The 27,912-nt window shown below is 43.0% G+C and overlaps 3 protein-coding genes across 4 annotated transcripts; all 3 read right to left on the bottom strand.

Annotated features, from left to right (window-relative positions):
* Positions 1-3,892: 3,892 nt before the first annotated feature.
* Positions 3,893-15,302, bottom strand: slc17a5 (solute carrier family 17 member 5). The gene is made up of 11 exons (XM_080848428.1): positions 15,178-15,302; positions 14,207-14,397; positions 13,219-13,452; positions 12,469-12,556; positions 9,895-9,981; positions 9,257-9,375; positions 8,819-8,980; positions 8,411-8,543; positions 5,064-5,211; positions 4,666-4,756; positions 3,893-4,305 (listed from the first exon to the last, which is right to left on the bottom strand). The coding sequence occupies exons 1-11, from the start codon at positions 15,257-15,259 to the stop codon at positions 4,183-4,185; spliced, it is 1,458 nt and encodes a 485-aa protein (XP_080704554.1). The 5' UTR covers positions 15,260-15,302; the 3' UTR covers positions 3,893-4,182.
* Positions 15,303-16,513: 1,211 nt separating this feature from the next.
* On the bottom strand, positions 16,514-21,233 carry LOC308372944 (uncharacterized protein). Of its 2 annotated transcripts, XM_080848306.1 has the most exons (9): positions 20,841-21,233; positions 20,593-20,705; positions 19,782-20,421; positions 18,439-19,189; positions 18,037-18,134; positions 17,781-17,874; positions 17,561-17,682; positions 17,277-17,343; positions 16,514-17,246 (listed from the first exon to the last, which is right to left on the bottom strand). In XM_080848306.1, exons 1-9 carry the CDS (start codon positions 21,054-21,056, stop codon positions 16,876-16,878), a joined length of 2,472 nt encoding a protein of 823 aa, XP_080704432.1. In that variant the 5' UTR covers positions 21,057-21,233; the 3' UTR covers positions 16,514-16,875. The 2 variants fall into 2 exon arrangements, with proteins under 2 accessions (XP_080704432.1, XP_080704431.1); XM_080848305.1 differs by having other exon boundaries at positions 16,514-17,343.
* A 1,156-nt stretch (positions 21,234-22,389) lies between these two features.
* On the bottom strand, positions 22,390-27,600 carry fam98a (family with sequence similarity 98 member A). The gene is made up of 8 exons (XM_080848287.1): positions 27,477-27,600; positions 26,367-26,515; positions 25,913-26,047; positions 25,532-25,716; positions 25,353-25,433; positions 24,763-24,879; positions 24,164-24,331; positions 22,390-23,923 (listed from the first exon to the last, which is right to left on the bottom strand). The coding sequence occupies exons 1-8, from the start codon at positions 27,512-27,514 to the stop codon at positions 23,201-23,203; spliced, it is 1,596 nt and encodes a 531-aa protein (XP_080704413.1). The 5' UTR covers positions 27,515-27,600; the 3' UTR covers positions 22,390-23,200.
* Positions 27,601-27,912: the final 312 nt, after the last annotated feature.

Genomic DNA, 27,912 nt, shown 5'->3' with positions numbered 1-27,912 from the left:
CCCAAGTCAGCTGCAGCCCGGACCCCGTTACAGTTATGGTGCTGAGGATGTAATGTTGTTACATAAGCAGGCACTGGTCACATGGTCCAGAGCTCTCAAGGTCTCCTCATGCATCACAACAACAGGAGTCATATACCCTGCCACGACTTTCCTTTCCATTTCCAACAATCAATCAGTGAACAGCTTAACACATATACCAGATGGCCAAAAGAAATAATACTACTGATTAAAATCACGATCATGACACAAAAAAAAACATCTCTGACAGTGCCTCCTCTCTCCTTGGCATCAACACCCCTCCACTCTGCTTGCGCCAAGCTGGCAGGCAAGCATTCCTGGCGTTTCGCAGGCAGGGCACAGCTCAGTGGCGTGACAACGGACGAGACAGACAGCATCGATGCAACTGACTATCAGCCCGCTCGCCATGTCTGGCAGCTCACAGGGAGAGCTCTGTTGTTCTAAAGATGTCTCTGCTGTGCTGGAAGGTACAGATGCAGCCATTTCTGGAGACGACCAGAACTGCTGCAGTGGCAACATCAGCCCAGCCAAAAAGAAAAAGGGGATACAAGGAGAGGAGAGGGGAGGGAGCAAGCATTGCGGTTCAATCTGTAAACAAAGCCACTCTGTGTCATCTGAGAGTAACAGATATCACGATGTGATAATGGCTCACTAAAACAATCATATCACCTGCTTCCTGCAATGACAGCCAGGGCATTGAGACAGTTGACATTTCTTTAGAAAAAGCACTCACCTGCTGCCTACAACTAGTATTAGTTACCTTACTGTCCAAGTGACCCGATTCCCAGTTTAACTAAGGTTAACGTAAGGGCTATTATTGTTAAGGATATCTAACAACCTGCAACTATTAGATGCGACGACGCAGCCATTATCTCACATTCCGATGTACAGGCCTGGAATTCGTCCCGTTTATCGAGGAAACAGGTCTATTCCAAGATACATTCTAGTAAAAAGCTCAGGTTTGTTATTACAACCGTTTCGACATGGACCACTCGGCTGTCTGGATGATTTATCCACACGATCCCTCTCCCTGCTAACGCCGCCATGTTCTCTCATCTCAAGTTTAGGTTAGCCTGATACCCACTTCAATGTCAGTTTACAGCATCACTGCGTTCTTTCGAGTTGATGCATTACACACAAACCTTTCCCGCTAAATCTGTCGCGAAGCCATACTAACACTTGCACACAAAATGAATAAAAAGTTGCTGCAGTAATTTGGGGATAGAAAGAATAACATGCATAGAATACCGTACCTGCGCTTCGCTTGGTGATACCCGGTCGCCGCAGAAGAGGTTGAACTGCGTTGGTGATCCGTTTGTTTTCAGAAGTGGAGGGGGGAGAGGGTTTGGGCAAATGCACTCAACACTCATGCCCCCAGTAGAGACAGCATCACTTGTGACCACAATAATGAGGGTATAGAGTTACTGACGGCGTTGAACATTGTAAAGTAGGTAAATGGGCACACATTTGTATACAATTATCTGCCTTTTGTAACAGGTGCGTAGGTTACGTAGACTACGCTGACTTCATAAGTATTCCCTGCCTAAATACAGCGCTTGAAGATCCACCAACCATTTTTTTAGCTGTAGTTGAAGCCTACTGACGAAGCCTAGGTATGAAAATGTGAGCATGTTTGAGCATTTCTTTTCGTAGGCATGCTATTTTAATAAATGGAATTGATGTAGTCTATATGATGCAATTCATTGACGGCACATGCGCATAAAATCTATCAATGCTTCGAGCATATTGTAATAACGTTAATCAAAAACAACATGCAATAACACATGCAGATAGATTGGTCTTTAATCTCATTCCAATAGTTACAAACTGGCAATGACATAAAAATACCAGCATTTGTTGCAACTGCTACAGAATGTAAAATCATTGCTCATATAAAGTTTTCCAAGTTCAGTACTGGGGGCTAACAAAAAAATGACCATCCTTCCAACTCAGAAAATGACAATGTTACAATGACATAAATTCAAACATATACAAACAGACATTCAAATAAAATGTAAACAAATGCCATCTATTAAATTAGCAAATTAAATGTGAGTGTTAAACTCCTTCCCTTCTGATCTCAGATAATTAAAATAACAGCTTTAAACTGGGGACACGAGTCCATTTAACTAATCATTTAACACTCCCTGAATGGAATCAACACTCACACTTATTCAGAGTGATAATATTCAAATACACTGTTGCCTAACCCCTCACCGGAAATGTACACACAACACTGGACCAGCGAAAGGCGACTCAAAGAAAAAAAAAAAAGGGGCCGGTCAAAAATTCACCTGAGCTATCCTGCATTATTTAAAAGTCCTTGACCTCAGGCATGAGTGAAGCACATGCTCGCTGGAACATTTTGTGGCTAAAATCCAGTCTGCAATATATTATAAATCTATGTAGTGATAGATTTGTGCAAACAACTTGGTGAACTCAGCGCAGTACAATAACCAGTATTGGTTCTATGAAAGGATTCTATGAAAGGAAGTAGCACACCAAAGATATGTGTTCAGCGTTAATTGCCTGAAATCGGTGAAACCAAAAGTGCATACTGCTTGCTGAATTAAGGCACATCTTGAGAGGAGATATATATAAGACACCTGACCAGACAATTACCTCCATAGGGCAACTACTACTAAAACCAGACCAAGCAGATGTCTTGTCAAGGATCTGCTGCTGCTTGCACTACCCAACCTAATGGACCACCAGCACTATATGTGTGCTAAGCGTTTTTATTTCGTAAAATAAAAGCAAAGTTTGGTGAAATCTGAAGCAATAATGTTATGGACCACTGTGATGATTGCTGCTACATGGTGATGCGTGACCTTCAGTTGAAAAGTGCTTGAGAGATTCATGGATACCCAAAAAGACACACAAGAGAATGCTTTTGGCTAGACGGCCTTTGGCATGCTTTCAGTTAGAACATAATACCTCCTCCTACCTAGTTCTGTTTCAGTACAATAAGGGTCATATGGTAAGTGGTCTTTTGGAGTACACAGGCTAGATGTGTTATGGTTTCCAAACATCAAAGGAGAACACCAATCATCCTTCAACACATCAGAACATTTCACTTGATATGCTGAGTTCAGTTTATATGAGAGTTTTACAGGAACGTCAGCAAACTGAGTATTCCAGAGGAATCAGGAATTCCCTGAATGGCAAGGAACTGCCTTGTAAGAGTAGTGATTTAATCCAAAGGTTATTACTTTGACAACATCAAAATTGCTTTGGCTTTCAATCATGCAATCAGTAAAGTTACACATGTCTTCACAGTCCATGTCCATATCCTGAGATGATGGCAAAGCCACATCTTCACAGTTTTTTCAAATAACTATTTTCCCTCTTTCAACACACTGCACAAAGCAGTACTTTATAAGGCATGTAATATAGTTGAACCTATTTAATTAATAGCAAACGTATTCATTTTCAATATTGTATTTTAAAGAGGCTTTTAGATGCTTTGAACACCAGGATGCATTTACACTTGACCCAGAAAGTTCCTCTGTTTCTCCTCAGAACTTTTAGATTACTGTAGGCGTTTCTGTTCCTTCTATCAATTATCACATTGAAAATTCATTGGTGTTCCCCTTAAACCATGATACTGTTCATATTCCATGTTTCTAGTTTTTACTGAACATATCATATGTATTTACATATTCTACTTACATGTGCACATACTCTGCACTTTTACTGCTATTTTGCACTTCTGGTTAGATGCTAAACTGCATTTTGTTGTCTCAGTACTTGTACTTTGTGCAATGACAATAAAGTTGAATCTAATCTAATTATTCAACTTAAGTATAAATAGAATCTCAAATTTTCTACGAAATCTTCATCCGTCCAAGGATTTGTCAGATGAGCATGAGGAATGGACAAGACCATGAGCAAAACCGTCCCCCATTGGAATGGTAAAACAAATATAATGCCATGAGTCAGTGAGAAATGAGATTGAGATGTATGGCGTCATACACACATAGAAAATCATAAAAAAAAATAAAAAAAAACATTTTATAAACAAAAATTCAACATGTATATCTCCTTCGGTAATTGTGCGAATAGGACATCTAGCCAAAACTGATCCCAGTGTCCAATGTCCATTAATTTGGTCATACCACATGCATCCTCCTTTAATGGCGAGAGCATCCCACACCTTGAGCCTCACTGAGAATGGAGGGCCCATGGTTGTACTGACCCCTGCCCAAACAGGGTGAAGAAGGCTGCACCAAACAGGTTGATCCCAGCCGAGATGTAGAACACAAGTCTCCATTCCTCAATAGTGTTCTAGAATGAGAATGTGAGAAGCCAAAGAATTAAGGACAGGACAGGTTCTCAAGACAGGTTTATAACAGCTGAGAGGTAAAACGCATTTCATGAAAAAGTGTTGTAGAGTAAAAGTGTGAGAGGATCATTTTACCAAAATAAAATGATAAAGTTATGCCAGAATTACAATGACACAATGCTGAAAGCACAAACCATTGTCACATAAATAATTCAATAACAACCAAGGGAAAGTAAAGAGGTTGCATAATATACTAATCGAAGATTAATCACACTGTGAGTAAAATCGTTGACACTGCAGCTTGACGGCATTCTGTCTGGACTGAACCTCATCTAAAAGCAAAAAAAAAGTCATGGACTTACTCCTTTTGTCAGTGTTCTTGCTATGACTGGTCCAATCATCCCTGGGATGGTGGCAAAGGAGTTGGTGATTCCAAGTAAAATCCCTGCATAACTGTAGACAGAAGACAGAAAAGTCTGAATGAAATAATATTAAAATAAAAGAAAGCTTTCCATTCGACATACACGTGCATTTCAATCATGCCATTACCACCAAGTTTCATAATTCACCATTCATTTTCCCAAAGAAGACTGTTTATCAACTAATAGAAGACTGTTTAACATTATGAACCTCTTAAAAAAGTGCAATACCACATATAAATATTCTACGGGCATGTGTCAAATACGGCTTCCTATAAATCCTCCCAGTCCTTATAGTCCTACTTGAAATCCCCAGGGAAGAGAAGGTTGTGTTCACTTACGAGGGTGCGATGTCTAGGTGGCTGATATTGAACCCAGAGGCAGACAGGCCGCCCAGTGATGAGGAGATGGTGAGGAAGGCCACTGCAAGGACATAGTCACAGTCTGTGAAGCCGGCAGCAATCAGGAACACCGCCGGTCCTACCATCCCTGTGGAGACACACACACAGTACCCATTAACTTCATAGTCATTCAACTGGCACCAAACAAAGTAAATACTATTTAAAAGAATAACAAATAAAAAAAGCAGCAAGAAAATAATCTTGGAGATGTAACAGAAACCAAACAGTATTCCATATATTTGACTCATATTTAATTATGAATTGAATTATGAAATAATGAATTACTTTTCACTTAAAGCCGTAATAGTAGTATTTTTTTAATTCTTTAGCTGAAAACAGCTGACCCAAGAACTCAAATGTCTCCAGGACACCTTTCAACTATCTCAGAGGTCAACTTCAAGGTCTGTCAGTATTAACAAATCAGGAGTCCGAAGTCCAATGAAACGGGCATCCCTGCCCTCCAATTACTTTGCATGTGTATAGCACAGTGATGGGAGGTTAGCTATAATCCCTCCCAACTCCGCAGAACCTCAGTCAGTATGTGGTTGAGGACAGGAGCTGCAAGTTGTGTATGAGTGTTGGCTCATTAAAACATATTTTGTCTGGATGTAAAACTAGCATGACCCAGGATGGCTACACCTGAAGTCATAATGAGGTTTTAAATAATTTGTGAGTCTGAGAATAAATGAGTTGAGGTTAACTCGTTGCCGGTTAAAGACGGGGACAGTAGGATTTCTGTTGTGCGAGAGGGGCAGAAAAGTGGATACCTGGCAAGTACAGTACCAGTCAAAAGTTTGGACACACCTATCATTTTTTGGACTTTTATTATTTTCTACATTGTAGAATAATACTGAAGACATTTAAACTACGAAAGAACCCATCTGGAATGATGTACTAAACAAAAAAACTGTTATCTACCATGTAGGAAATACTAATTAAAGTAAAGAAATAACTTAAGAAGGTGTGTCCAAACTTTTGACTGGTACTGTATAAAATGGGGCAAAGTGCAGAACAGGAAATGACTGGCTGATGTCGGTTCTTCAAGTTCCACAGCCTATATTTTTGGGACTGCTACAAGACCAGACATGATGTATTGGGGATGTGAGCGCATCGTTTACTTTATTGAGTTAAAGAGGATGAGTTAAAGATGTGACTGAGGAAGCATTTGAGAGGAAGAAGTGTGAGGTATACGGAACTGGTAGTGGAAGTGAGACAACAAGGTTGACACACAAGACCAGTTTAGACAGGTATAAGAGGCTATGTAGTTCAGTCAATCAAAGGAGCTTTAAAGGCGATTTCAAAGCACGTGTTGCGGCGGTCAACAACCAGTTGTGCATTGTTGTTGCATTCAGCTGCTCAGGACCTGTGGCGGGCTGAGGGTTGGTTTTATACAGTACCAGTCAAAAGTTTGGACACACCTTCTAATTTTTTGAGAAGTTATTTCTTTACTTTAATTATTTTCTACATTGTAGATTACCTTTTTTTTTGTTTAGTACATGATTCCATATGTGTTCTTTCGTAGTTTAAATGTCTTCAGTATTAATCTACAATGTAGAAAATAATAAAGTAAAGAAAAAACTTCTCAAAAAATGTGAAGGTGTGTCCAAACTTTTGACTGGTACTGTAGGTTAGGTTAGGTTGTTGGGTATGAGTACATTCATGAGACAGTGAGAAGATTGGCCACTGAGACATGTCCAAAACCAATAGCACAAGGAATTTAACGACTTGTGTATAATATATATATTTTTTAAACTACTAACATAACATTTCATACAGCACCTTTAAAACAACTCATGTTACAGTGAAAGAAGGAGCTACGAGTTTCCTTTAATGTAAATAGTGAGTCGTGATAGTCCTTACACAAGTGGATTGTGGGTAACCATAACTCTAGAACCATATGCTCACTGTGTAGGATAAACTTTCCCATTTCACATGTACTCTTGATTCTTGTCCAGTATGTGCCAGACACAAATAAATCATCTACGACCTACAGCCAAAGTCCATCACTATGTACACATTAAGAGATGTTAATGCTTTCCTTTGTTGATGTTGTTCTGTTTTGTTGTTCTTGCTTAAGATATGTCACACCACAGGCTAGAAGGCTACATTTTGACCTTGACTTGAATTGTCTAGGCCAGCACCACACTGCGCCAGCTGGTCGATATCAGCTGACCTTCCACTGCTGACAGAGCGAATCAGACTCAGACTTCCCGTATTCACGGTCTTTCTGCTGGCTGGCTGCTTTGCCTCCACACTCCCTCTCTGCTCCCCCTGTCTTTCTCCTGAAGGTCTGTGTGGCTGGCTACTGATTTGACTTTTGCAAAACATAGCAACCAACACAACCAAACATTTTGTTTTATGTAATGTACGCTGCACTATGTTGTCTATTTATTTTATCTATTTATTTTATCTCTTTTTCAAATTTGTATTTGTATGTTTATGGATATACTTGAATCCTATTCCTACTACCTTGCTGCTTTGACAATTGAATTTCCCCTCACGGGATTAATAAAAGTTTATTTATCCATCCACGATGACACAGCAAATGCGAGCGACTTCCTGACCCAGGCTAAAGTGCCAATGACTCGAAATCAGCAAACAGATCAGTTTCGCGTGACTCACATTAGTTCCTTCTCTGTATCAAATTGGCTATGTCATGGATGAAAAGGGTGACCAGTGGTTGTTCACGGGCCAAACAACATCAAATTGAACTCCTCCACAGAAGCTAGTGATGTGTGTTAAATGTCAGGGTAAAATAAGTCACAAGCGCGCCCCTGCCACCAGCACAGTGTCCTCTTCAGCACACTTGTTGTGACAGATATTTTGAACTCATAAAACCACCAACTCCAAATTCCCCACTCATGTAAGAACAATACAGACCTCACTTTAAACTTTAAAGCAAGTCATCACCGGACTCACAACAACAGGCACTGCTGCTGAGGGAGCATCCAAAATGATTATTGGATCATAAAGTATGTAACATTAGAGGTGGATGTAACCAGAAGATTCAAATCTGTGTGGGATGATATTTTAAAAGATCAAAACTAGAAATGATTAGGGGGGGTGGGGAGAGATTAGACTTTCCACGGCCCATGTGACGACATTTCCCGTCAGGTAATACTGAGGGTAAGCCAAGGTTATGTCTGCTGACAGAATAGCTGAAGTAGCAGAATAAACAACATACGTTTTTTTTTTTTTTAAATATCCACAAAGCTACACACGTGGGCCTTGACGAGTAGCTGACGAGGTACAGAGGAGAAGAGTCAGAGGTTGTGTTCCTCACTCACCGATCAGAGTAAAGGCCTTGCGTACGGCCACAGTGCGGAACTGACAGGTCTCTCTCAGGTAGTCAGCCAGCTGACCCCCCAGCAGTGCCAGTATCCAGCAGCCTAGGTACGGTAAGGCTGACAGCATCCCATTCTGAGACAGGTCAAAAGGTCAAGGGTGAAAAAGAGAAGAATGCACAGAGATATTACATAGAAGAAAAAGGAAACAGCACCATGGACCTGCTCTGTTCTCTGTGCACTTTAACAGCAAAATAAAACTGAATTGTTGTACAATATATACAGTATGTGCATATGCAATCAGTTGGATAATGACAATAATAACATCAATATCAATTCAAAATAAAAACACATTCTTAAAAATGCTTTTATTGTGCTACTGCATTAGATCTGTAATATTAACTTTCTTACCTGTTGGATACTGAAGCCAAGTATGTCGTTCATGTAAGTCGGAAGCAGGGTCAACAGGGTGTAGAATGTCCAGTTGTAAGAGAAATGGGCGACCACTATTGCCCACAATGGCATGGATGTCAAAATGGACCCCCAGGGTATGTAATCCGAGGTTGGAGACAGCTACGAGAAGATTACACTGTATTGTTATATTTTATTATACACACATGAGGTAGACTGTTTTATTGCTGTTTGCTTTTTTGTGTTTCATATGTTCTGGCATTCATGTAAATAAAGCCTCTGCAGAAAACAACACAGAATTAGTGGTGTTATCTTAGCGGCTACCTAGAGTATGGCTTTCACTGAGAGTTAACATTATATTATAAACATACAAAACATCTCACAGACATCGGATGGCATCTTGTGGAAACACAAAAGCACAGTCTCTCTGAAGGCTACCTCATGTCTGAGTGAGGAGGCGATGTAGAGCCTCTCTCGTTCTGATATTCTGGGATGTGTGCTGGGTGTGTTGGACACGAGTGCAGTCCAGAGAATGAACCAGACCAACCCAATGGCTCCTGCAGACACACACACACACACACACACACACACACACACACACACACAGACACAGACACAGACACACCAACAGAGTTCAAGGTCACACTTTTGACAAACATGCCTTAGTAATTCAATTAAGCATGCTTTAAGGTAAAACCCACGGTGTGACCAGTACAGCCCGTGACTAAGCAAGAGGAAGTGAAGTTTAAAGGTGCAGATATTGTAAAAAAAACACAAGGTTCCCCTTTCTTATTCTTCCTGAGGGGAAAATACCAAGGGAAAAAACGTACAAATATCTTACTCATGAATATAGCATTACTTATTAAAAGACCAGAGCAGCTAGGCAGGCATAAGCTAGTCATGTGTTGGCCATAAACATGACCATGCAATTCTATGGCAATTCTAGATATGACGCACCTTACAGCAAGACACTGTAACTGCAGGCACAAACTTTCCCTGAATTTGAATTTGTTTGAACAAAATAAAATGTCAAATGAAGAGGGAAATCACTGGCAACACAAAGACAAAAAGCTCACCAAACACATAGAAGACGTATGTCCAGTCTAGGTAGAAACAAATCACGCCCGACAACGGCAGGGCAACCACAGTCCCCAACTGAGCACCTAAACAAAACAGACGGTTAATGACCGAGGCAAAGGATTTTTCACACAAACCACACATATATCAAAGAAGTTACTGCCAAATTCAAACACATCAAATTTTCCATCCACAGTTTGCATCCTTCCAGGGCTGGACTGGGACAAAAAATCGGCCCGGGCATTTTGAACCAGACCGGCCCACTTAATTCGATAACACACCCTTTGGTCTCTCGAATGTCTACACACCAACCAGGCTTTTAGCTAGCAGGGCGTCTGCCCTATCGTCTACAAAAAAATAAGAAGAAATGGGACGCCCTACTTTTAGGCAGGACGGCCTAAAGACGCCCTATTTTTCTCCCGTTTTACCTGTTAACTTTCGCTGAATGTGATCAAAATTCACCGTTTCAGTCGCTTCAGCGAAGTCTAGAATCATATGCCCTGCCAATTAGAAAATAGCATTGCTGTATTCCCGCTACAACAACGTTACATCATGATTCCAACGAAACATTGATTCATGGGCTCGCAGAAGCTACAGAAGACAGCTGTCTCACCGCACGTCACTGAACCTACTACTTTATGAGTTCAACAAGAGTTTGTGTGTTAAGGTGGTGGTCTTAATTAATCTAAATTCAATACAATACAATACAATATACATCATACACTTTAAAGCTTTGTTCAGAATACGGAGGTTTAAGATCGGTCGATATTTTCCGTCCTTTTTTGGAACCAGAAAATAGCGACTGAAGAACCCCCTGTTCTCGTCTACGAGAGGTACAGACTGTATTGCTCCCTTTCCTAGAAGGGAGTCTATTTCCTCCTGTAGGAAACGCGCTTGATGAGGTGGCACTAACGTTTGTACCACGCCCCTGAACTTCGGGGGGCAAACTGGAGCGTATAACGGGCTATCATAATTCGCTATCTGGACAAATTGGCATATTTTCATAGGGTTTGGGAATACTGGGCTTTCGGAACATTGACATGGCACCGCGCACCAATAGGCTAAGGGGCTTGCCCACCACTCAAACACACAACATAGAGTGTAGGCTAACGGCTGGCTGTTTCAGAGTAGAGTAGGCTGAGGGCTAGCAACAGCTACAGACTTGTCTTGTATTTACAATGCAAACGAACTTGGCCATAGAACATAGGTCCTAAGTCAAACATATTTTAGAGACGTTTGAATTCATGATCAGTAAGCTTACCGTAGGTCGTTGTATCGTATCTCCCTGGCTGTTGCCACCAGTAGGCCTATCACTTTCATCCACGGTACCTGATGATGGCCCTGCCGTGGCAAACATTTCCGATATTTTGGCACATTTGGCAGTGTAGGCTTGAAAAGCAAGCCTCTTCTTATCTCGCAGTTTCTCCGCACCCTCTTTTCGCTTTCTCTCCATTTTGGACTGGAGGATTCTAACGAAACGTGCGTTTCTGTGCACCGCCCAAGCCAAAGGTAGAAGGTGTTTGGTGATATGATTGGACGAGCCCCTTGTCACTAAAGAAGACAGCCAATGGGCCGCAGACTAGCATGCGCTTGTCAAGCATGTCAAGGCCATGGGCCATGCTGAGTTTGTTTCCCGTCCTAATGCATTATGTAGGCAGGTCCAAACCGAAAGGGGTTGGTGTTGGGTCAGCCCAGGGGATGTGATTGGGCCAGCCCAGTGTCAATACGGCCGCTCATGAACTACTTTCGTGGGCCATCCGGTCAGACCATTATATGGGGAAAAAAAAAATTCTAAAAAAAAAAAAAAAAAAAAATGTTTTTTTTTTTTTTTTAAATAATAAATTCGGGACTCTCGGCCCATATTGCACCTCGGCCCACCGGGAAAACGCCCGGTATGCCAGATTGCCAGTCCAGCCCTGCATCCTTCTGTCATCAGTGTATTATCTCACCGGTGTTCATTGCACCTGAATCACTACATTTGGCTTCATCTTTATAGAAATCTCAACAATTCTGGAAACAATTGCTTCTGACATTTCAAAGTAAAGGGTGTGGATAACAGACATTGCAGACATTGCAATTTATTTTTTGCCACAATGACTCATTTGCTGAGACTAAATTCCTTACAATCAATGCTTTGGACAAGATCTACAGCCAATGGATTGAGTTCCTACTAGTTACCTGAGTAAGACATGGTGAGCAGACGGCTAGTTACCTGAGTAGGACATGGTGAGCAGACGGCTAGTTACCTGAGTAGGACATGGTGAGCAGATGGCTAGTTACCTGAGTAGGACATGGTGAGCAGATGGCTAGTTACCTGAGTAGGACATGGTGAGGAGACGGCTAATTACCTGAGTGCTAGTTACCTGAGTGGGACATGGTGAGCAGACGGCTAGTTACCTGAGTAGGACATGGGTAGCAGACGGCTAGTTACCTGAGTAGGACACGGTGAGCAGATGGCTAGTTACCTGAGTAGGACATGGTGAGCAGACGCGGCTAGTTACCTGAGTAGGACATGGTGAGCAGACGCGGCTAGTTACCTGAGTAGGACATGGTGAGCAGACGCGGCTAGTTACCTGAGTAGGACATGGTGAGCAGACGGCTGCGTTCCAGTGGAGGTGCCCAGGATGCCCACATGGCATGCATGGCAGGAAATGACACCCCCTGGCAAGAGTGGAACATACAGTACCAGTCAAAATATGTACACACCTTCTAATTTTTGGAGAAGTTTTTTCTTTACTTTTATTATTTTCTACATGGTAGATAACACTTTTATTTGTTTAGTACATGATTCCATACGTGTTATTTCATAGTTTAAATGTCTTCAGTATTAATCTACAATGTAGAAAATAATAAAAGTAAAGAAAAAACTTCTCAAAAAATGTGAAGGTGTGTCCAAACTTTTGACTGGTACTGTACTCTTAGAATAACAGTGTAATATCTGTGCAATTTTGTTGTCACCCATTATTTCCATAGTTAAAGATCAAATCATTCAGAGAGTTCTAAATGTACAATCTGACCATATTTGATGGTCAGTGCAATGGTGGCACCAGTTTGCACAACCAAGGTTGGGGATCCATACAAAACCACCTTCCTGGTCATTGTTGTTGATCATGTATGCTGGTATGTATGATTCAAGCTGTATGTGTGTATACTAATGTGTCTCTTAAGACGAAGAGACTCCTGTATGTCTGCGTGTGACTCTCCCTATAAGCATGTAAACACACCTCCAACTTGAAGAGAAATAGGAAAGACAGTCTAACCCTGGTCTATTATTTCCATGAGTGTGCACTGTGCACCAATGCACCATTACAGGCAGAGCTTACCTCCCCAACGCCCTCCAGCACTCGAACAGCAATGAGGTAGCCCGCCCCCAGGTCTGCTGCCAGCGGCGTGAGCAGGGTAAAAATCACGGTGCACAAGATGCCGATGCCCAGAAGCCACTTGGCGCCATACTTGCGTGCCAGGTACCCCCCCGGTACCTGCGTCACTATGTACCCGTAGAAGAATGATCCCAGGATCCAACCCTGTGTCTCAGAATCCCAATCGTAGACACTAGCCTGTGGGAGCATTTCAAAAGACATTTAGTCAAGCTCTACTTCAAATCGAATGTTCCGGTTTTGTCTTCTATTTAAAAAAAATGACAGTCACACCATCCCTAACATGCACAACCCAGCCCATTCACTAACCACAGGTCAAGCACATGCTTGGACTTGCTTGGCTATTTGTTGACTCAGGGCAGTTGAAACAGCATTTTATTTGCAGTGCAAGCATACAGTAGATGGTTTTTGGGACAGTACATCTGCAGGACTTCTTTTCTTCTTTTTTAAAAACTTGCAGATTTATTTGTAAAACAGGACCTAGATCTAATCTTCCCTTCTCAGTTAGAAAAATCTGACAGGGGAGCTGTCCAAGGTCCACAAGTTGTCACTGAAATGTATCACAAGACAACCATATGACCTTTGACCTTTCAAATTGATCTAAAGAAGACAGCTTCACCTGTTTATCGGTCACACTGAAAGAAAGAAGACAACCTCTCAACCAATCCCACTGGAACAAAACACACTTAACTTCTTTTCAACTAGACCATTACAAGCGCATTATTGACCTATCAATTCTGATATAGCATGAAACAATATAGGAAGTCAATTACACCACTTGCATAGCAATTCACATTCCCAATCAATCATCAAACATCAACACATTAAACACGCACTCAAAGCATCTGTTTAGCAAATACACAAATACACACTGTACACTTTTTTTCTCTGGGTTATGCTAGGGAGCCTAGGGGAGAAGAAAAGCTGACTTAACAGTATGGTTGTGTTTGGGTCTCTCTGGGCTGCTGTGCCTAGGACAGACTGACTTGCTGGCATTGCTTGAGCTGGTGGTGTTGAGCATGTCTACCATGGCCACGCTGAGGTTGACACGCAGGGCATACGCCACAAAGAAGCCATAGCAGGCCAACAAGGACAGCCCGTAGCGAGCTGATCCGCAGGCGGGAGCTGATCGAGAGACGGCAAAAGAAACAAAAAACAATCAGTAAACTATATCAATTTATTTGGTCATAATCCATTAGGGCATCTTGGTTTGAGGCTTGTTTTCTTAAGGTGTTTTTTTTTCTTACAAAGCTTACAAGTTCACAATATTGCAACATAAACTCCGATTTCAGGTCAAGTAATATCATGTTATTCATATGGCAATTTCTCCACTACATAGTTCAATTTGGGTGACGCCCTTTTCCTGCCACCTGGTTTGTACGTTGAAATCCCGTGACTAGCCGGAGCAATTTAAAGTTATTCTAGCATATGTTTTTTTTCTTAACACAGAGCTGCGACAATCACACACAAAGAAAATTAATTAAATCCCAACCAGTTTGCGTAAAATGTTGGCCTGTGCGCACAATACAATGCAATCAACTGTGTTAGAGAATCAACAAAGACTTGTAAACAAATACTCAAATTGGACAGCGATGCTCAATTAATGACACAGCATATCAATATTTGGAAAATATGCGGATGCAAAATCTAGGGGCTCACAGACATCTGGTATGCTGCGAAATTGGCATCAATAATTTAAAACACAACTTTATGACATTGCACAACACAAAACGATAACCACATGTGCCTTGTATTTGTAAATATATTGGCAATTCAATACTTTCGCTAAAACAACATTGTTAAAGTTTCGAAGGATGACATTAACGTTGAATAAATACAGCTAGCCAGCTAGCGATATCTAGCTATTTTGCTTGCTAGTGTAACTATAGCCAGGAAACTTTTCACCTTTCTCTGCATTTTCTTCTTTGCGATGCAACAAAGGCTGCTCGTAGTCATCGGTCTCTGTGTCTGATGCAGAATGATCCATCTTGCAACAGACGTCCGAGATGTAAGTTCATTTAACAGACGGCACTGTGACGACTTCTTCAGCCTCTGGTTGTCTGCTCATTTCTCTGCGGGATCTGTTGTGTTTCTGCGGCAGACTGACCTGATTTCTTCTCTTTACATTACGGGGGGTTTATTGACGACTATTTTGGATGTAGCCCTCTACTGGTCTGGAAGAAAATAAAATTATATTGTAATGCCATACAATTTCCATACTCACATTCCTTTTTTTCCACACAGCAAAGGTAGAAAGCAATAATGGAAATGCATACAAATACACAGATGGCCTTTTTTATTTAAGGACACCATTTATTTTTAAAGACAACATTCACACCTTTTTCACCAACCCAGATGAATATACCCAAAAAATGTTTCTTCAGTGGTAACAATTTTCATTTGAAGTCAGGCCTTTTTTTAACATACACACTGTGGTGTGGTTGTGGTGCCGCACAGGAACGGCACCCACGCACAAATATGCACAAACAACAGATAACTCGAAGTTCAACAAAGTAGGCTAGGACACCAATCTTGGTTACTACCATTTATTCGAGTGAATGAGTTGGTGCAGAAAACTCAGTTTCATTTGAAGGATAAATGGATTACCGACAGGTTGGGTGTTCGAGTCCTCAGCTAGTTGGTCGGTCCGACGCAAGAAGCGCAGGCTGAAAACACTAAACATTTATCTGATTCCCAGTTTAATTGGACTTTAATTGTCTCAGGTTCTGTCTTGTCATCTGTTTTTTGTTTTTTTGTGTGTTAACCCCCTTTCTTTAGAAATGGTGCTGGCCACCTCTTAATAATTTTTTATTGTTCTGACTAGGAGAAGGCTAGTTTTGTCAGGTGTGTGCATCTATGTGACCTTTGAACTGCTGGTTATGGTCCTCTGCTCATATAGAGGCTAAGCAGGTTTTGTTTATTTCCTGAACTGCTAATTGTTGTCCTCTGCATATTGAGAGGCTTAGCAGGTAACCAGGATATTTTTAAGTCATTAAACATTATAACTTAAACACACTTATTCTGTCTCTGAGCTTTTTGGCCAAACCCACATTTTGAAAGCAACCCGAGGCCCGGCCCGTCTCACACACACACACACACACACACACCTATCAAAATCCCCAAAATTACAAAACATTATCCAGTTTGTATAAAACAAACACAAGCAAATATGAAGGGTTTGGAACATCACTGACCACGTGGTAAACACATGGTGTGTTTATTTGCAAAATATATTCCAAAATTTGTCACACTTCCTCAGAATCGAAGCGTTGCCAACATATTCTCAACAGAATGTCAATGATTACATTGTAAAACACTGACAACGGATATTCCTGGTAACCCACAAGAAAAAATTCTACCGCACCATTACTTTTTTTTTTAACTGCCAGATTTGTTGTTGTTGATACGGTGAGATTCTGGTGTTTTAGGTCATTGTCATTGGCTGCTGTTGCCATCTCCATGCTATGGGTTGATCAAAAACACTTGGCTTTTAGTGCAGTCACCAAACTAGGATATCGTTTCTTGCTGAAGAATATCCCAACTTAATGGAAAGGGGGAAAAAAACTAAAAACACTTCTATAGTAACATCTAGGGGGACTTCAGCTAAGTCTTCCCCTTCGCCTTCGCCTTTTCCTTTAGTTTCTTTTCCTTCTTCTTCTTCTTCTTCTTATCTTTCTTCTTGTCCTTCTTGTCCTTCTTCTTCTTCTTCTTACTGCTGTCACCTTGGGCAGAATCGTCCGAGTCATCTGAACTTTCTTTATCGCTGTCCTCTACCAAGGGGGTCCTCTCCCTGGCTTCTGGTTCCAGTTTCACCTTGACAGGGGCCGCGGGCCCAAAGACGCCCTTCTCATCCCTGCGATCGCTCTCCTCTCGGGCCCTCTTTTTGGACCAGTGTCCCGGGCTCAGTTCACGCTCATCTCTGCGCGCTCCCTTGCGGTCTTCCACAGGCCGTTTCTTCTCCTCGTGGCCAGGGCCTGTGGAGTGCTGTGAGAAGTGGCCAGGGCCTGTGGAGTGCTGTGAGATATGGCCAGAGCCTTTGCTTGTGTAGTTGTACAGCTTAGGTATGGGTCCCTGGAGTTAAGAAACAATTACAAGATATTCAGCCAGTACATCACAAAAACAGTTTAGGTAATTCAACAGCTGTGGTAAGCCCTAGTTGCAAAGAACTAGTAAAATAAATGCGGCCTATAATGTGTTGTATTGTATAATACTGCATGTAGTATATTACACACTGTATACGGTAAGGTGCTGTGCCAAATCCCTAACAGAGCAGACGCCTCACACACACCTTTTCTGACTCGCTGGGGCGTTTGTGGCAGCATTTATGCCCTTCGGCGCTGGCGAGGTCACCAAAGAACTCCTCACATTGCTGGCAGTAGAAGCCAATCACAGGAACCAAGCACCCTGATCCTGAAAAACAGCAGCATCAGTGAATAAATGATTTATGAAATGATGTCATTAAATGATTCATGAAAACCACACAAAGCCCCAGTGTCATATAGCTTTACCTTCCTGTTTCAAAATGCTCTGCAGTTCTTTCACCAGGTGTTCTTTCCTCTTCGTTCCACTGCCATGTTTGTCACTCCCATCTCTTTCTCTCTCCTTGAAAACGATAAACAAAACAAACAATAATACATATTTTACTACCTTATGGTATTAAAAACAGATATCCTTAGTTCCTGAAGAATAACACATTCATGACATAACCAGCAGGATCTACTGGAAAGTGTACAGACCGGGGCTAATCCATGCAAAGTTAAGCACCTTCTCACAGTGACTGCCAGGCCTATCCCTGTGGGAATTCCCTCGGTCCTTCGAGCTAGATCTTCGAGCCCTGCTGTCCACGTTCTCTGTCTTCGACCCTGAAAGATGAATACTCATGACAGTCAGATGGCTCTACCAAAAACCACAGATGGATATGGCCTCACCTTCCAAGATTAGATGGATACACCTTAACATTTATAGTTCAGAATTTCACCATACATCCCGGCTCTTGATCAGCAAAATTACTTAAAATTGTAATTAAATTGTAAGAAGTATATTTCAAATTTAAACAAATTATCGAATACTATTCATCTCATTTGTCTCAACTCTGATGATGAGTGAAAAGGTACTGTTATGACTCTTAAATTACTTAATAGCAGAAGAGCTGTAATACTCTTTTACCTTTGGATGACGAATGCGAAGACTCGTGCGAGGACTTCGATGTTGTTAATTTCTGGTCCTTGAGTTTGGGCGAGTCACGCAACTTGACAGCGATCTTGTTGATTTCTGCCGTGCTCAGAGTCAACCCCATGTTCTTCAGGAGGCTCTTGACCCTCTCAAACTCCGGACCGCTCGGCGTCCCCTCTCTGTTCTGTTTGTCCAGGCTGCTAGCTCTGAGTCTGTGGGCCGGAGCCTCCGTTTTCGCCTCCGGTTTCACCTCCGGTGTGGCGCTGTGCTTCTCCTTGGCCCCTTGGTTCAGGACGGTCAGAGACAGCGCCGACTGGGCCTGCCTGAAGATGTGGCTCATGCCTGGATCTCCCAACAGCGCCTTGAACTGCTGAAGTGGGGTTGCCGGTGCAGAAGTCTGAGAGTCGGCCGCGGGTTTCACCGGGATGCTCTGAGGGCCGGGCTGGGTGGGACCGGTCCCTTCGTCTCCGTACAGGAACCTCTCCTCGTCGTCGATGTCTGGGACTTTGGCAGGGGGCGGTGGTTGTCGCTCCTCCGGGGTCTGTGGGCACGGCTCCCCCATCATGCTCAGGATGCGTGAGAAGCCGCTGCCGTCCTGCCGCACCCTCTCGTGAGGGAGGAGCGAGCTGTCCGACACCTCCAGTTTAGCCACAGGGGTTTCCACAGCCCTCGCATAGGCCTCAGCCAGATGTGGGGAGAGCGAGGCCTGAGCCCCCATTCGAGAGGGGCTGGCTGACGGAGCACTCTGTAGAAATGAAAATATGTAAACATTATCTTCATGGTTCAAATACAATTAGGATCCTATTAAGATACATTTCAAGGAAGAATTATTATGCTCATTCCTCATTTTATATGTAGGGTCGACTAGTATAGATTTATATGCTTTATTGTTCCAAAAACAAATTATTTTTGTCAGTGTACATCTCTATTCACCCTCTGTCTGAAACGCTTTGATAGAGCTCCTGTGTCTTTAAGCCCCCCCTTCCAATGACCCCATGAGACTCTGACTGGTCAGATAAGAGGGCATTAAGGATTGTGTTATGAGAATACGTCATCTAGTAAATAAGGTGTCAGGCAGCTGAGAAAATTGGTTTCTTTGGGAGAGAGTTACTCCCTCTAGCTTGTTCTTTGGGCTTCGATACTATGCAGACCATTTACATTCACAAAAAGCTATATAACATCCTAAAGGAAAGAACGGAAAAGCATAATAGGTCGTCTTTAACCGTTTTGTGCCCCGTGTCCTGCCACCTTCTATGTACATCAAGTGCCTTGGGTAATGCATTTAGTTTGTTTTGGTCATTCATTCAATTGGTTTTATTTTTTTCACTATACTTTACCTGTTGTGTGAGGAGGGCTCTCTTCACCACAGACAGGGAGTCCTCCAGGCCCTTGCTCTGCAAAAGCTGCTTGAGTTCATTGAAGAGGTCCACTTTCGAGGACAGACTGCTACTGCTCTGCCCACTGCCACCGCTTCCAAGGTCCCTGCTAAGCATATGCCCTGTGTCCCTGACCTGGCTCTTGCCTCGGCTCCTGGGACAACTTCTGCTCCGGCTCCGGCTCCGGCTCCTGCTCCTGGGCCGACTCTTACTCCGAGCCCTACTTCTGGCCCGACTCTTTCCCCTGCTGCGGCTGCGGCTTCTCACCCGGCTCTTGCTCCGTGCTCTGCTCTTGCTAGGGGCTCGGCTCTTGCTACGGGCTCTGCTCTTGCTACGGGCACGGCTCTTACTACGGGCCCGGCTCTTACTACGGGCCCGGCTCTTACTACGGGCCCGGCTTTTGCCGCGGCTGCGCGCCCTGCTCTTGCCCCTGCTGCGGCTGCGGCCTCTCTGGTTACGTGAAGGACTCTGGCTCCTGCTCTTCTCCCGTTCCGAAGTCTTCTTGTAGTGCCCCCTGGTCTCCTCTCCTTCTCTCCCGTCGGTCTTCAGTGGTTGGTCCTTGGCAGCCAAACTCCTGAGAAACGCCTCCCCTGCTTTCTCACTAGAAATTGTTAAAACATGCCAGTTAAACAAACATCAAAATAGTCGCAAAAAATGGCAAAATAGTCACAAAAAATGGCAAAATTCTATGCAAATTTAATGCATACTGTAAAGCTAGGATCTGAATGGAATGAAATGCAACACAGTAAGTAGCCATGCAAGTGATGCTTACCTCTCATCCCAGCTGCGGTTCAGGTTATGGTTTTGGACCGGCGTAATGTTGTGCTGACTACCAACAGTTATCACCATACTGTGGTCAACAGACATACCGCCGAAAGGCCGTGCCTAGAGGGAAAAAAGAGGGGGTGATTTGCTGCTTAATTACTGTTCTTTTTACTTGCAATCGTTTACTTAATGCGAAGTTTTTTTTTTCTGGTGCGCTGTATGCATCTCAGAGGCTTGTTTGCTAACGTTACTCACATCCATGAATGGAGGTCTAATGGGTGGATGTCCAATTGGGTGCCCAGGCGGAGCACCCCGGTAAGTGAGGCCCGGTTGGCCATGATAAGGTGGTTGGTACGGGGCTCCATATCCAGTATTAAAGCGAGGACCGTTTGGGGGACCGCTGGCAAACCCGGCTGGTCTCTGAATGTGTCCGGAGGAATAGTGTTCTTGATTGGACAAACCGCGAAACATGTCGCAGCTACAATGGCATTGTTTGGCAGTTTCTGTCCATATATTCTCTCAACGAAAGAATGTTTACCTGTGAAGTTAGAATAACTGTATCACCATCCACAGATGTGCAACCAAACACTGTTAACAAGAACCAAGCGCAGCAAGAACCCGAATAGAACCAAGAGCAGCAAGAACCCGATAATTTTTAGTAGCTAGTTGAATGAAGTTCTTCCTCCTACAGTTTACATCGAGGTTTGTGATGACATAGCATATAGTGCCACCTAGCGGCTGGTGGTGTAAATGGCAAATTGACATTTGGCTGAGTCAGTCTCGCAGCACATTATCAACGCCAAATGAGGTATTTATTCATATTATGTAGCCTGTTTTGTAAGAACCGTATATTCATAGTCCGCGTAGACCTATCTTGTATGAACTATTAGGCCTACTCTACAAATACCTGGATAACTTAATTAACTGTAGCCTAAAGGATTTTTAATGACATGAATCCACCAGGCAAACTGGCAAAGTTTTTCATGTTGGCAGTTTTACCCACAATAGGAATGACAACAGAGGGGTTGCATCTTAATGTGTAGGCTAATGGCATTGAGAACAGCGGAAACTGTAGCATGTCCCTCCACTGATAAAGAACAGCCATCGATGTCGAATTTAAATTAGATTGACTTTAGCTAATAGACGTATTTCACCCTTAAGCTATTTTCTCTAGTCTCACAAGCCAGGTCGTCTTTGCTCTTGTTTTAAATAATAATGTACATAACATTAGATAATAACTTGTGCAGACAAGATAACAAATATTTCCTCATGGGACTTAAGGGGCTCCAGTCTTAAATATTCTTTGTTTTGTTTGTCACTGTCACACGACCTCATCTCCAACCTCGGATTTCTTCCTGCATCTTTGAGTATTTTTTAACCATTTTAAGTTGTATTTGTTAAAGGTCAATTTTGTATCTGCAATTTTGAATTTATTAGAGCAATACATAGATGACTACCACCAATGACAATGGTTTTGTCTACTTGACTAATTGTGAATTTGAGTCTGATGCCTACTGTGAAACATTTTGTTTAAATAAAAGATTACAATGGGCATTGCATTAGCACACAATACAACCAAACTGACTTTTAATCATCATTAGCCTGATACATTTAGTAACATAAAAAAAGTCCTCAAACAAAAAGTCTACTCATTAGGCCTATGGAAACTCTTCACAATCTTCAGTACATTCATGAAGGACTGCTGTATTTAATTGATCTAACAGTCAAGTATAACATCTCTCCCATATATCTCAAAATATTCATCCTTTCCTTAGTCAAACTGTATGAAAGTTTAGGACGATGCTTTTTCATTTTACACACATTTTTTCTTTATTGCTCATCCTTTTTCATTCACACTTCCAAGCAGTCAATTCCATACTATGTACATAACAAAGCAGCATTGGGTGGCCTGTTTGAATAGCTTTCAATTGAAATAACAGAAACAGCAGTCAAGTTTGTCTGCAAACAATTAAGGAACATTCATATTTGAAATGGCCACACATCCATTTGAAACCAAACTCTCCTGTTTGAGGGGAAAATGTAAACTAGTGCTCAACAAAAAATGTCTTTCACCTTCGTTCAATGAAAATAGGATGACCGATGAGAACTTCTGTATATTTTAATCAAGTGTAACGTCATATGCAACAATGAAATGTCAAAACCCCCTTCAAAAGGTCTCCCCCTTCAAATAACCTTCGTAATAAGGCGCTGTCGTCATGGTCAACACAGCCTGGTTCACCCAGTGGGTTAGGCTCTGGCCACGCTGTTCAAGCTCAACCCAGCAAAACCTCTTAATATGGCACATTAATGGTTTGCAGTTCGCGCACACACACACACATAGCCTAAGTAGTCTGGTGGGCTATTAGACAGGAAAGGATTTTTTCCAATGGGCAACCAACAAGACAAAACAGGGCATCTGCAAACCAAAGCGACTACGATCTGCCTTCAAGCTCCCCATCATCTCGTCTCAAGGATGTTTACACAGCACCGAGCTTTAAAAGTGACCCCTGTATCCCTTCACGTTCCATCCTTGTGGCCTTTGATTGTGCTCGGTTCCAGCTTCCAGAGCCACTGATGTGTAAACCCCCCGCTGTGGTGACCTGCCTTGGGTGGTCTCAGCTCGTGTAGTAGCCTTGGCCGAAACCCGCCTGATTGTACTGTTGGCCTCCGTGCTGGAAGAACTGTTCGAACTGTCCACCTTGGTTGTAGTTCTGTCCTCCTCCTCTACCGCCCCAGCCTCCTCCCTGTACCTGTCCCTGTCCCTGTACCTGTCCCGCTCCGCCTCGGCCTCCTCTTCCTCGGCCTCCACGCCCGCCCCGCCCGCCTCTGTCCTGGCGGCCTCCATCATGGTGGTAGTTGTCGTGCTGCTGGTAGCCGCTACCTTGTTGTCCACCTCCGCCTCCACCTTGATAACCTCCCCCTACAGAATAGTTAGGACCTGCTTGGTATCCTCCTCCTCCTCCATAGCCCCCTCTACCCCCACCTCCCTGATGTCCACCTCCATCTTGGTGGTGACCATGATAACCACCACCTCCTCCTCCAGCACCTCCCCCTCCTCCACCATCTGACCAGCCTCCCTGAACCTTACCCCCTCTACCTCCTCCCCTTCCACCCCGCTCGTAGCCACCCCCTCCTCTCCCACCATGGGAATGCTGGTCGTAGCCACCCCTGCCACCACCGCCGCCACCCCCGCCTCTGCCACCACCTCCGTAATGCTGCCCACCACCAAAACCTCCAGACGGCCCATCCTGCCTCTTCTGCCAAGAGGGCATCTCTGGGGGTGGAGCTTCGATCTCGCAGGGTCTCCCGCCTCGGTCTGGCACACGGCCCATCAGAACCTAGTTTTAGAAGAAGACAAGACAATAAAAACCCTTAGACTCCACCAGCAAGGGTTTGATTATGGGTCTGTGACTGCATGATAAGCGTCTTTGAGTGTTAGAAAAGCGCTATATAAATATTAATTATTATTATTTATTATGAGTGTGTCCAGTCCCTCTGTCTCACATAATAGAGTAGCTTTCTACGTATTTGCTGTGGTCCTCTGATAGCATTATTATGAAATACAGGTGTGGTAATACCTTATTAATTGCACAAGCTGTCTTCTCCCTGTTTCTCCCACTGCTGGTGCGCAGAATTTTTGACAGGTCTGCTCGCGCTGCAAAGAGGTGAGCTACAGTCACTGCGGTCTTTGCATTCAGAGCCGCACGCAAAGGTGGATACACTTTATTCAATTTTTCAGAGTGTGTCTGTTGAAAGAAAAACATGTTTCATGAACATCGCAGGACAACACTAGTGTTACAACACTAATGTATAACAGCAGAATGTGGTCTAAGTGATTTAGGATAATAATGGGGAAGATAAGGGTCCCATTGAAAACCCTTTCAAAACACTGTTTTTAGTTGAATGGAGAGTGTTTGTTACAAATGTCTTATATGGCACAGAGAAATAAATTATTTGACAGAACATTTACTGAAAATAGTTTGTGTGCTTGATAGCTTCTGCCACTTTCCATGAGAGCTGCAAAATTAACATTACAACCAACACCAATTGCCAGTGGTGATGTGGTATGAAACATCTTAACTCAATCAGAATGTTATGTTACACAAAGCTTTGCAACATTTAGGCACTCAATACTGTTTTATCTCTTAAGTGTTCAGGTGTACTGCTCATGTTTTACCTTAGCCCGATCTGACCACCCAAATGACTGCACCGTCACATCCAGACGCTTTAGCAACATCTTCCTCCTAACGTCATATTCATTCACAAGTGCTTGGTTGATTGCCTCAATTTTCTCCTAAAGACAGAACCCAGAAAGAAATGTTTTTCTTAGAGGCTCACATTCCCGCATTCAAAATAGCTAACAGCCCCAAAGAAAGGATTACAGGCAAAAGTTACCTTTTTTTTTTTTCAAAACACCTTTTTTGCTCATACACTGACACTCACAGTCCTTTATCAAAGAGCTTTTGGTCAGGTTATTCTTCCACTCCATCACTTAATAAAAAAAGGCTAATTTAAAGTAACACTATGCAACAATGACACTTTTTGAGGTATGGTTTTATAGGCAACTAGTTTTGGTACCATCCTCAAATTGATTTTGATGGCATATGGTCACGTGAAGGACAGATAAACTCCTGTGTCTTCCCCACTAGCAAATTCAAGATATGCACTATGTAGTTCTGTGGAACGGGCTGGAACACCCTGCAATAAAATGTATGAGCTGTCCCTTCTGTTCCATTATAACCTCCCCAAAGAACAATGCAAACTTACCCAATGGAATGGCCCCAGTGGTTTCGCTAACAGAGGAGCTCCTACATGGTTAGGGGGCACTTTAGCCAACGCTTCTTTCAGCTGTCAACACAAGAGCACACATGAAGTAGGATGCCCTTTACTAATACAAATATTACTTTATACAGACCAGCAACAAGTCTGGATATAGGGGGCCAAACCTTTTTCTCTATCCCGGTGAAGAACTGGAACATGGTGATATTTGGAGGGGGCTTGGACATGCCAAGACCAACACAGATGCCCTTCAGCTCCTGGAAGAGGTCACTGCCACCTGACTCCTCTGCCTTCTTCTGCGGCTGATTCACAAGGGTCATCCTGGCGGATTCCAGCTCTGAGATCAGGAAAGCTGACGCCAGCAAAGCGAGCGAGTTAAGACATGCAGGTGAAATAAAACATTTTGATGACAGGTATGCCATAATGTACAAATACATTACATATCAAGAAATATATATATATATTTTAAAACAGAAAACAAACTCAACAGTGATCACTATATGAAATGTCTGACATTTTCAATCGTAGGCAAAGAGGGTCCCGCTTACTTAAGAGTAGTAAGCAGTTGGACTTGTTGAGGAGCCTCTGTGTGGCGTCTCCTGAGGTAAGGATACTGTATGGACACACCAGCTCTGCCAGGAGCCCGCTCACCTCCAGCTGAAAGCCCTCTGCTTCATTGGGACCTAGAGAGGAAGCCATACATACACAGACACACACACACAACACACACACACACACACACACACACACACACACACACACACACACACACACACACACACAAATATGATTAACCACTTCAGCAAATACCCCACCTGTTTGTTTGCTTTCTATTGTGAGAGGACTTGGAATAACGCGTTAATGAAATTAATCTAAATGCTCTCCCACAGCCAAAATCAACAACAGATACACATGAGGAACTCCCCATTTGGTTGGGGTGAGCCTTCCAGAATCCTGTTTCCTCTACTCTGCGTCCCTCTATGGCAGGAAGCCAGCACTCACAGTTGGTGGCATGCACATTCTCCTCCAGGTTGCAGTAGAGCTTGAGTTCGGACACGATCCAGGCACAGAGCTTAGTGTACTCTGGGGATTCAGCTCCTCCACTCACCGCTGTGTCCAGACATCCATCCTCCAACAGGGGCCCCTGATAACTACAATATGGCCACATTTGACTTATAAGCCCAGATGCAAAACACTGGCAATGCCATCACAGAAAACGTATGCATGGACACACTGTAGAAATCAGAGATTGTTTAAAATGACAGATCGCAGAGGATATTTTGAGGCATACGGACAATGCTACAGGGGACGGGGACAATTCCCTCAGACTACCCCATAAGTAAAGTCTTGTGAAGACTACATTTGGTAAAAATGGTCTTTCACTGCCAGCAGTTGCTTTGCCCAGACAAACATTTGCCGTAAGATACCATGTTTTTATCACTCAACAAGCATCTTATCAGAATAACCTACCCTTTGTGCTACTGCGTTCTGGAACTACAGACATGGTGGTGCTAAATATAGATCAGAATAGGCTATTCAAAAAGGTCCTGGCTAGTGAGCCACCCAATCTCCATCTTGGGCTGCATTACTTCATTTGAACTAACGTAAGACTCCGTTACCCTGAATGCCGGTTCGAAATAAATGATGATGCCCCAAAGCATACAGAAAGGATTCATGTAATCTGCAAATACTGTAATGGTAACGTTGGACGATTATGACATAAAACGCATAGTTAAATGGCCCAATGCCAGTAGATAAGGAGGCAGCTGCATGGTAGCTAGCTAACGTTATCGTTTCTGTGATTCATGACCAGAGAGAGATAACGTGGCTTTGGCAATATGTCAACGATTTAATTTGTTTCATCTCATTAAAGTTGTAGGTGTACTCTTAGTTTACAAGATGACTGAGCTGACATTTTATGTTTCATTTCACCTTATTGCCTAGAGACTGACTGACTGACATGAGAGATAGGCACACATCTCACTGTTCATTGACATGTCACGCTAGCAAGCTACCTAACTAGCTTATACAGTGCACTGCACCCGGCAACTTCCCTCAGTTCACATTTTTTTTCAAATACCTGAACAGGAGAAAATGTAGGTGATCACCTACCCCAAATCTTCAAGAGAATCCAGAATATCGGTTTCCATTTGGCCAACAGAATCACAAACTTCTAATACAAATCTAATGTCAAAGCGGTCTGATGCTAGCAGTGCTGTGTTGGCATACCGTTGATCTCGCGAACTCCTGTTGTAGGCCGTCTCTGGATATGCCTGAGTAAAATATTTTAGGACTGCTGCCGGTGTGGTACCATAGACATAAATAAATATGTATATGTGCGGTACATGTATGCGGTACACAACCAACGTACATGGTACTTCAGAAATATTACTCGTACAGCAGCCCTTTACCGTAACAGCGAAATATTAACCTTCGTAGAACCCTGAATCACAAAAATAAAAGTTACAGCAAGCAAATATGATTAGGGATCGAACACTCATGTGGCAGGCACAAAGCAGGGGGGGTCATCAGAGTTTAGTGATAAAAC

Source organism: Sprattus sprattus (assembly GCF_963457725.1).
Source record: "Sprattus sprattus genome assembly, chromosome: 12".
In the NCBI taxonomy this organism is placed as follows: domain Eukaryota; kingdom Metazoa; phylum Chordata; class Actinopteri; order Clupeiformes; family Clupeidae; genus Sprattus; species Sprattus sprattus.
The sequence above is the reverse complement of the archived record's forward strand: the minus strand, read 5'-3'. Positions and strand labels throughout refer to the sequence as shown.